Raw genomic sequence first — 11,030 nt, 5'->3', positions numbered from 1 at the left:
GTAAATCTAATCAAAGGGTTGAGAATTGGTCTTACGGGTCTCACGAAAAACCATTGGTCTCACATGATCCCAAGTCTATATATATATATATATATATATATATATATATATATATTACACACACAAAAATCAATATAAAACTCTTTTCAAAAGAGTGAGGCGTTGGATGAGATTTTTTTTAAAAGACATTTTCAAAACAACCCTTTAACTAACACCACTTAATAAAATAAAATAAAACCCTAAAAGTTTATAACCGAGAAACCCGGTTATCACAGATTTGAATTTGGAAATTGGTTTGTAAGATTTGAAATGAAACTGAATTCAATTCTTTATAAATAATTTCTAAATAATTATAGAAATAATTAAAATACCTTTTAATTAATTGATTATTACAAAATAATTTTTAATATATATATATATATATATATATATATTCTACCAAATATCATGAAAAATACTACCACCCTCGTAGGATTTTCAAAACCAATGTTTATGAAATTCCAAATCCAATTTTTTTAAAACCAAATATAAGATTAAAATGAAATTCAAAATTTAAATCTTTCCAAATTCAATCCAATGTTACATATCAAACGAGATCTAAACGAATTTATGATTTATTTATTTAAAAAAGAATAAAACACAAAATTTCTACATCCATGCAATGTAATAGTAACCCATAACCTAACTTTAAGAGTTTTTTTTTCTTTTTTAAATTGTAATGAAATAAAACGTACAACTATTCAAATATTGAAACAAAAAAAAGTTAAAATTACAATATTTAATATTCAATACGTCAAAAATATAAAAAAATAATAATATATAACATGTATCGTGATATAAAACTTTCAATACCGTATACCAATCAAAATTTTATACTAATACGTTATTACAGTTGATATTAATTAAACCGATACTGAAATTTGGTACAAAATTACCACCCTAAAGAAGAACATTAGTTTCCAAAACCATGCTCGGTTTATTTGAGAAAGTTAATATGTATTGCCAAAAGCTCTTCAACCTTCTATTTTTATTCCAGTATTTTTATAAAAAAGTGAAAATAAAAATATTATATATAAGATATATTTCAAATGCAACCATGTTCATCTGTACAACCCAATCAATTGAGATATTTATGAAAATAATGAAAGTTCATTTAATTATGATCAATACCTTATATTAGAAAACAATCAAAACTTTTATAAAATCACATATTAATCAAAATTAATTGAACGATTAAGATTGAGTTATATTAATTATACAAATATAAAAAATTGCATAATAACTCAACCTCATCTCACCCTCTCTCTACATATATTATTGATTTACTTACTAATAAAATAGTTATATTTTTTGAAAAGAAAAACTTAAATAATTTAAGTAAAATACTTTAAAATAATGTGGGACCCAATAGCCGAAAACAAAAAGGTAAACAATTTTAATATTCAATTACTCCGATATATTCTTTGTTTCAAAGGGTTTATATATTTACTATATGCACACACACATGTATGTATATTCTCCTCCTTTGAGTCTAGAGTTTCTTCAAATCACAAATCCTGCAGAATTCCCGACTCCCATTAGAGAATCCTCGAAAATCATAACCCCTTTTCCGTTTCAGGGAAGAAAGTTCAACAACACAAACAAAAATGCATTCAATTTATATATAAACATGCATCCAAGCATGCCCCATTGCTGACGCTTTATGCTTGCTCAAAAAGCTCAACTCGACTGTATAAAGCTCTGAGACCACTGGGTTGATCTCTCTTTAAATCAGTTTTTGCCGTACCAAAAAGGGAATCCCCCTCATTGGTAATTTTTCTCTTGCTCTTTGATGTTTTGGTGATTAAGTCGGTTGCTTGTTTCTTCGTGGGTTTTTAAGATCCAATCCAAGTTTTGGAAATGTTTGTCTATTTTTTTGAAGCCGTTTTTATGTTGGTGTTGGGTATTGCTTCATGTTTTAATATGGATTGAAGCCGGAATTTTTTGGTTATATGATTCAATTCGATTGAGCAATGCAAAATTTTGTTTTGAAGTTCGAGATTTTGATTTTTGAGGTCGAAATTTTATTTCAAATGCAAAATTGATGCAAATAATTTTACAAGTTGAACATAAACATTTTAATTGGCAGTAATTGTCTCAAAACTGATCATAATTGGCAATAATTTTTCTCTAAACGTTCAAAACAAATCAATTTTGAAATTGTCGACGTCAAAGCTTTTGAATGATGGAGAAATTAGTCTACTCTGCGTTTCATGTTTCTCAAAGTCTAACTTGTATCATGTTTTTTGAGAATTATTAATGTAAGTTGATGACATCTTCTGCTTTGTAGAGTATACAGAACCTGTTTGTAATATATATTTGTATAAATTTCAGTTATGACTTCTAATCTTGATGACTTTTCCAGCCCATATTTGTTGAATGGGATTCAAATCCGATGCTTGCATATATGTTTTCTATTGGGTTCTCCCATTTTGGTTAAATAAGTTATAGAATTGACTAAATTGCATATTTCGAAAGAGTTACCTATTATATTTCCTCTCACATCAACATCAAGACTCAATGTTTTAAATTTTCAAATGCAAGATTTGATCTGATTCTGACACAAAATGGGGTGCATATAGCAACTCCCAAGGCCGACATTCGGATAAATTCAGGGCAGCCGTGGCCCACCATAGCTCTTGAGCAGCTTGGTCCCTGGTTTTTGTACTTTTGGGTTTTGTAGATTTAAGGTTGGCAAACATTTGAATGGTTTGCCATTTACTTATTTTACAAAATAATTTGTGGGTAATATGATAGCTTTGGAAGTAATTAGATAAAGTGGGTCGATAATGAATCATATCCTGATTCTAAAAATTCTAGGAAGTATTGTTTCTTTCACAATGAATGTTTTGATGTTGACTGCAGAGGTCCCTGCTTTAAGGACACGCAATTGAATGCATTTAGAGGTTAAGATGTCATGAATGTTGGAATTCTAAAGTGCTTTAGGAACAAGAATGTGCTTGTCATGCTAGTTTTAGATGTCACCAAAGTACTTGAATAAGTTATGTGGTAAAATGATCTCCTCTCTTGAACAGAATTGCTCAAATTTCATGTGCATTTGTTCTTATTCTCCAATGATGCCAATCATGTAAAAACAAAAAAGATTACAATTTTCGTTTTTGAGTATTTTTTAATGTGCTCTGTGTTTTCTGTTTCTTTGATTCATTTTATCCATTTTTATCTGCTTTTTCCAACACTTGTAGGAAGCAAACATGGACTTAATGACTCAAGAAGTCTCTATTGGTGAATTGACATCAAGGAAGCAAGGTCTCTTGAAAGATCAAGTTCGTTTAGTTAAGAGAAAAGATTGTGATCGTTATGAGATTGCAGGCATTCAAGATAATCTTTCGTTTGAGAAGGGTTTCTTTGTTGTAATCCGTGCATGCCAGATGTTAGCACAAAAAAACGAAGGAATCATACTGGTTGGATTGGCTGGTCCTTCTGGTGCTGGGAAGACAGCATTTACCGAGAAAATACTCAACTTTATGCCCAGTGTTGCTGTCATTTCAGTGGACAACTACAATGATGGTAGCCGGGTAATTGATGATAACTTTGATGGTAAGACTTTTTACGGCCCTTGGAATTTGCTACTTGGTTCAACTTCATATGATACACTGTACAATGTGGTAAATATTGTAACTTCCAGTTAAAACTTATAACTTATTTTTGATTTGTTTATACTACAAGTGCTCTATTTGGAACACGTGAGTAATAAACGTTCAAATATGAAATAGAAACCCTTTTCCAACCAGTGTGCTAATTCTACATATTTTGGTTTATAAGGAGACTTATATTAGTCTTTAAATGATAGAAAGAGGCATGCCAAATATAGGAAAGAAATTGTTCCTACATTGGGTTGTCATGTAGCTATGAACTTAATATTTATTATTGATGTGCAAGAAACTCAACTCTGTTGTAAGAAGTTGCTAGCTTGATGCAGCAGCTTGTTCACTATTTTTTCACCTCTCTATTTGTTAATCGAATATGCTAATAACAAAGTGATTGAAAACAAAATATAAGTTTGTCAAAACCTTCTAACGTAACTATGAAAAAGATTCTTGGAGATTTAACCTTCAGAGGCATCTTGTGGGAGTACTTCAATTAGATATATTCAACAAAATATGAACATTTATGTTCAGTGGTTGTTTTATTGGCAGACAAGATGGTAGGATTGTGATACCATTCTTCTGCATTGTAGATTATCACCATTTTCATGGAGTTTTTGTTATATATTTACATTGTATTTGGTAGACCATGGCCAGATTGTTGTTAGAGTTGTTGACAAGCTGGCCTTTGTACTAGGGAGCAAAGACAAGGTTTAACCTCTCAGTAGAATGTATAGTGTAGGGAGAATTAGAGTGATGCTGTGATGCGAGTGGGGCAGTGGGTATCTTTTCAGGCCATGTGAACCCATAAGTTCAGGGTCTCCTAGCCTTTACTGTAGTTGATGAAGTGTTAGTAATATGTTAGTTTAGTCAAAGGGGGAAATCGTGATGTAGATGTTATGGGATATGAGTACGTCTTAATTTGATTTGTTCTAAAAATAGTCAGCATTTGCAATAACAGTTAACTCACCTCTTTGTTCTTTTGTCCTATAGATTACTAGATTATCTTTCTCTCAATTTCTGTCCACAATGAAATTTTCAAAAACCAGAGAAAACGCACGTGGTTAATGACACTATCTGTTGTCGATTTCCAAATATTGTGGTGTAGCTTTTGATCTCTGCTTGTACTATTTCTTATTGACTGCTCCATCAGTCATTATGAAAAAATGACTTGCCATCCATGAGGAAGTATATGCTATTCATGATTATGTGGTCGAGGAGGAGGTTTTTAAGTCTTTTTTTGGCTCAAGATATCTTTGTATGCTTCATGAAGGCTTGTCAGATTTGCTATTATCATGTTTCGGAGGAATCTTGGATGGCGAGTACTTGCACTCAATATTGTGATAAATAGCTGATTATATACATGGAATTGTTGTAAGATTCTTCAATTGAAAAGAAGTTTAGAAAAAAACCAAATTGGTGAACCTCTAGGTACATGGGGTATTAAGGTAAGTAGATGCCTAGGTCCAACAATGCATCTTTTAAGAGAAATGTGCTTTCATCTTGACTAAGGATGCCATGTGTCAAGAGGTACATTTCCGGTTGATTAAACCAAATCAAACGAACCCAACATATCCCACTCGGAGGTGGGGTCTAGGGAGGATAAGATGTACGCAGACTTGACCTACACCCCAAAGAGTAAAGTGGCTGTTTCCAAGAAGACCCTTGGCTTGTGAAAAGTGATTGCAAATGTCAAACTTTTTCCAGGCGATGGCGAGCTTGTGATAAATGATAATACATGGAGGTACGGGATACTAGTTGGGAAACTGAACCATTTGAAAATCATTAGACTGGGTATTTTCATTGAGTGTGGTGTTGATTCATGTTTTCACAAGGATGTGGTATTCAAATCTTGAGTATCTCAAGAGTGCCTGATGATAGGATCTTCTGGGTCGTGCATTCCGATTTCACTTCATTTCTCTAAACGACCTGGGGTTTTGAATTAGAGGCAGTAATCATTATTCAGGAAAGGTGGAATAAAAATAAATGATTTCTATATGCAAATCTTGAAAGTTGACATATTTTTATACATTACCAGTGGAAGGATGCAAACATCCTAATATCTTTTTTCGGGAACAGATCCTCGCTTGACGGACTACGACACACTGCTGAAAAACATTAATGATCTGAAGGAAGGGAAATCTGTTGAAGTTCCAATATATGATTTCAAGTCTAGCTCCCGAACAGGTTACAGGTTTGCATCTCTTCTTTTGACAACGTCTATGAGCCAATAACAAGTAACTGGGAGTAAAGTAGCGCATCTTCGCTTAGGGATAGGGTCGGTTACTTTGATCAGGAAACCGTGGTCTCAATTTGACCAAAAAGGTAGCATCGAAACATAATGGGGTTGTGAGGTGACTTGCCTTTTATTTGATGAACTTTTCATTGTGGCAGTCCCCTTGTGACCATCAAGTTTTAAGTTCTTATGTTCAAGTTCATCAAAGTTCCCATTGAGATCGGGAATTTTCACATTTTAGCACCACCTTTCTTATTTTCAAGTTCTTATGTTCTTTCACAGCAATATTTTTGTTTCCCAAAGTTCTATCCTTTCTTTTTGCACACTTTGCACAAGCCCAAGGTCTTTATGGAAACACCCGCTTTACTTTTTGAGGTAGAGGTCAGGTCTGTATATATCCCACCCCCAGACCCAGCCTCCGAGTGGGATATATCACGTTTGTTTGGTTTGGTTATGGTCAAAGTATATGGATCCAAGTCTAAACTAGTCTTGTGAATGTTATAACTAAAACCTTTATAAGATATCACAGTCGATTAGTATTTCCCTTAGCCCCATGTCCAATGAAAAAGGCACACAATTTTAAAAATGTGTAACTATTACCATTTTAAATTAACTAAATGACAATTTTACCCTTTATAACAGAGGGAGTAATGAATTTCTCCATTTTATAACTAAGGGTAGAATTGGAAAGTGGACACTTTTATAGGAGAAACTAAAATAGAAATATAGACACTAATTTCGGGACAGAGGGAGTATGTAAGTATTACCATCCTTGTCACACCGCACACCTGGATTGGAACTTATGAGCTCATGTGTGATAGCAGGACACTTGAAGTCCCAAGCTCTCGTATTGTGATAATTGAAGGCATCTATGCTTTGAGCGAGAAATTGCGTCCGTTACTGGATCTTCGAGTATCTGTTACAGGTGGTGTTCACTTTGATCTTGTAAAGCGGGTTTTAAGGGACATACAACGTGTTGGGCAGGAACCTGAAGAAATAATCTACCAGATATCTGAGACGGTCTGTTCTTGCTTATCTATTCTAGAAACCATAATTTGGAACATTAAGAACATCTTTTTCTAGAAATCTCTGATGTTTTCTTTATGCAGGTTTATCCAATGTACAAGGCATTTATAGAACCTGACCTCAAGACGGCCCATATAAGAATCGTGAACAAGTTTAATCCCTTCACCGGATTCCAAAGTCCAACTTATATCCTCAAGGTTCCCTTTTTTGTTTCAGTTTTTCTTCTATCAACTTCAAATATGAAACAAATTTAAAGTTGGGTTTCTGAACATTTTCTTGATATCTTTTATCAGTCATCAAGAAACATAACTGTAGATCAAGCCAAGTCTGTGATGTCTGATGAACATACGGAAACTTTGGAGGAGACTTACGATATATATCTACTACCACCTGGTGAAGATCCAGAAACGTGCCAATCGTATTTGAGGATGCGAAATAGAGAAGGAAGATACAGTCTCATGTTTGAGGTTAAAAGTTATTTTGATTGTCTTCAATGTTGCTTTTGATGGGTTTATTTCTTTTTGCTACAAATTTGAATTACTGCAAAAACATGAAACTTGGTATGATTTTTAAATTGTAGGAATGGGTTACGGATCCTCCATTTGTAATCTCTCCAAGGATAACTTTTGAAGTTAGTGTGCGCCTTCTTGGTGGTCTGATGGCCTTGGGGTACACGATAGCATCTATCTTGAAAAGAAGTAGCAATGTCTTTTGTGATGACAGAGTATGTGTGAAAATAGACTGGCTGGAACAAATTGGCCGACATTATGTTCAGGTACCACGCCTTTTTTCTTTGTTTTTGGATAACCATGGGAGTCCACGCTAGCTTGCACACACCTCAACTAATCCCATGACCCCTTGAAGTTAACAGCCAGAAAAACCTCTAATTTATAGTTGATATGTGGTTGCCTTCCATTTCTTTTTCTAACGAGAAGGTGCAAGGAAGAGACCGCATAACTGTAAGATGTGTTGCTGAGCAGCTGGGATTGGAAGGTTCATACACTCCACGTACATACGTGGAACTAATGCAACTCGAAAAGCTTGTAAACGAGGTCACGGTATGATAAATACTGTAACTTTTGCACCATGGTTAGTGCAACTTAATTCTAATCTGAAGCTTATGTAGGTACTTCCTGAAGAACTAAAAACAAAGCTGAGCATAGATGATGAAATGCTATCTAGTCCGAAAGAAGCACTTTCCCTTGCTGCAACAAGAAATAACTTCTTTAAGAGGTGCTATGTTACTAACCACCGAAAATGCTTTGTTTTCGTATAAAGATGATCACATGCTTCTTTCGGCTTACTGTTACTCCCTCCATCCCTTAAAAAAACTGCAAATATGTCTTACTGATTACACGTCTAATTGTTCGTAAGCATATTCAGTTTTCCTAATGGAGTTACATTAAGAGATACACAAGGCCCACGCTCAGACCTGGGATCGAGCCTTCCAAGCCCGCTCTAGTAAGCAAAAAAATTCCGGGGCCTTTCAGAAGCCCTGGCCAGGCTGGGACGAGCTTTGGGTATGAAAATGGGTCTGATCGGGCTTTTTCAGGACAGGCTTTTGTGGGCTAAGTTTTAACCAGGCCTCTAAAAAATATTTGGCTTGATTTGGGCTTTTTGGCCTGGCCTGGGTCTACTCGCGGGCTTATTCGAGCTTTTACGGTCCGGGGCTCTTTGTAGCACACTCTACAAGCTAAAGGTTGCAAACCTTCTTCCATAAAAGATTTGTCACAGCTACAATTATTTCTTGACAAAGACAAATCCTCTTAATCGTTCGTAGTTCCAATCCTGCTTATCTGTGTTGCATTTTTTGTTCTAAATGTGGTTGAAACTTGCAATACATTGATTTCTGAAAGTTTCTGGTTACGTACTTGACAGTCGGATATCACATTCTTATTCAACTGCGAGGGATAAAAATCTGACCTCCATTCCTGTGTATACCATCAACACTCAAAGGTTTGATGACAAGAACACGGAGCCAACAGATGCAATGGCAATCCAGGTGACCTTTTAATATACTCCCTCAGATTGATCCCATTAGTGATCACTAATACCATTGATTTTATTTCACAAGATTCCCGAGGAGCATTTTAGATGTTTGTTGAACTATGTTCCCTATCAAAACCAAACGAAACGAATCCACCCAGTATATCCCATCCAGAAGTGAGGTCATGCAGACTTGACCTCTACTATAAAGAGTAGAGCGGCTGTTTCCACGAAGACTCCTTGATAGTGAAAAGTGTGAAAGGATGAAAGACAGATATGCTAAAATTTTAAAAAATAGATATGAGTAAGCAATAGCAGTACAAATAGAAAAAGAGAGAAGAACATGCTAAAATCTGACTACTATGTTCCTAACAAATGTTGCATTTATTTTGAGCATTCTTCAAGTGTTGCTAATGTTTGACTATGGTGCATTCTCATCTTCTCAAGGGAGCAATGAGCCATCTCTCGGAACAGATTTTTACCTTAAATGATCGTATGGATGAGTTCACATCTCGGATTGATGCTCAAAGTTCGCAGTTTTCAAGAACTTTTTTGGGTAACCAACAAAACATCGAGCCGTGCAATGGAGTTGCATCAACTTCATACTTCACCTCAAATTTAGCCAATGGTTCCTTAAACGGATCTCTTGTGCACCATTCAGGTTCTTCCACTCAGCTAGCAAAGGATTCTCCCCTCATCGAAGAGGTATGTATGACTATCTCTAATTTTACGTGTCGAGTTGTTTGATCTCCTTGGAATCCTGCTGATTGTTTCCATTTGATGAAACAGATATCTGGAATAGTCCAAAGCCAACGTAAAATCATGCATCAGCTGGACAGCATCAGCAAGCATCTCTACGATGAAATAGGAGACAGAGCACGTCAAGTACGGAAGATCAAAAAAACCGATTGACCCGAAGCTGCTGATGCGGTTGTGGTTTCTATAGTATTAGCATTGGCCATTGGTGGTCTTGGATTCTTCATGTTTAAGGGGGTTGCACCCAGAAATTGAACCCTTTTTTCTATCTATCGAACCAAATCTTAGCAGTTGATTTTCGTATACCCTTCTAACCAGGAAGACACTGTTCATGGGTCAGAGTTGATCTATGGATTCAAAAACCATGGAAGCGAATTAAAGCTTTTTCGGGTTAAGTATGAGTTATATCAAAGAAGGGTGTGGTTTCATGTTTTTGATGTGGCTTCTTGTTCTTCGTTTTGATGTGGCTTCTTTTTCATAGAGTATAATAGATTGTGTTATAGAATTTAAGTTCATGGCACCAAATTACCGTGCGATTTACGTAAAACCGTTACAATAAGTGTATACGACGTTTTTGGACGTTTTAACAAGTTTTTTAGGACAATTTAGGAAATCCATGAAATACAAAAGTGAGAGAAAAAAGAGAAGAAATGCTCGGTTGCACTTCTCAAACAAACATAGTTGCGTCATTTTGCTTACTCTCGGAAGCTAAATTGTTGGATCGTCATGATTTTTGGACGAAGGCTTCGTAGAATCTGTATCTACATTCTCAATGGTGGAGATCATTTTTCGGAGGTCCGGAGGTCGTCCCTTTCTCTTCGACATTGAATAGTTTTTCTGGGTGATATTTCTTCCTCTTTTCCTTTAGTTTGATTCCATATTTCTTGATGATTTATTCCAAGAGTATGATGCTTGTTGCTTGCCTCTGGTTTTATTTACAGAGGACTTTTTATTGTTTTCTTATTGGTGGTAATGGACTTTAAGCAGCCTAAAAATCCCAATTTTTTTTTTGTTAAACATTGGTCCAATCCTGCGGGCCCTGGAATACATTCAGAAAAATCTCTAGTGATTTTTACTCTCTACTTGAAAGGTTTTCTACACAAGAATTCTTTAGATTCCAATTATAGGCCATTTATACTCACTACAATAAAACTGATTTTATAAAATATAGAAACATCTTAAAAACTACTTTATAGAACTTAAGTTTATAGGATCAAATCAAAAAGTATCATATCTAAAAGTGTTACAATAGGTTTATAAGATACTTTTAGACATTTTAACAAGTTTTTAGTATGTTTTTTAAACAATGTATCGTATAAACGATTTTATATGACATTATTTGAAAAAGTGTCATATAAAAAACGGGTGTAGAACACTTCTCA

At 34.9% G+C, this 11,030-nt stretch overlaps 1 protein-coding gene across 1 annotated transcript; it reads left to right on the top strand.

Moving 5' to 3' along the window:
* The first annotated feature begins 1,545 nt into the window (after window positions 1-1,545).
* On the top strand, window positions 1,546-10,059 carry LOC112528100 (uridine-cytidine kinase C). The gene is given in 12 exon segments (XM_025139023.1): window positions 1,546-1,809; window positions 3,243-3,597; window positions 5,724-5,838; window positions 6,705-6,900; window positions 6,990-7,103; window positions 7,200-7,373; window positions 7,487-7,681; window positions 7,842-7,964; window positions 8,033-8,139; window positions 8,785-8,908; window positions 9,340-9,597; window positions 9,682-10,059. Coding segments are annotated over 11 exon segments (1,974 nt in total). The 5' UTR covers window positions 1,546-1,809; window positions 3,243-3,251; the 3' UTR covers window positions 9,904-10,059.
* Window positions 10,060-11,030: the final 971 nt, after the last annotated feature.

Source organism: Cynara cardunculus (assembly GCF_001531365.2).
Source record: "Cynara cardunculus var. scolymus isolate 2C chromosome LG 15, CcrdV1, whole genome shotgun sequence".
NCBI classification, from domain to species: Eukaryota; Viridiplantae; Streptophyta; class Magnoliopsida; order Asterales; family Asteraceae; genus Cynara; species Cynara cardunculus.
Note: the sequence above shows the minus strand (reverse complement) of the source record. Positions and strands in the feature narration are given on the sequence as shown.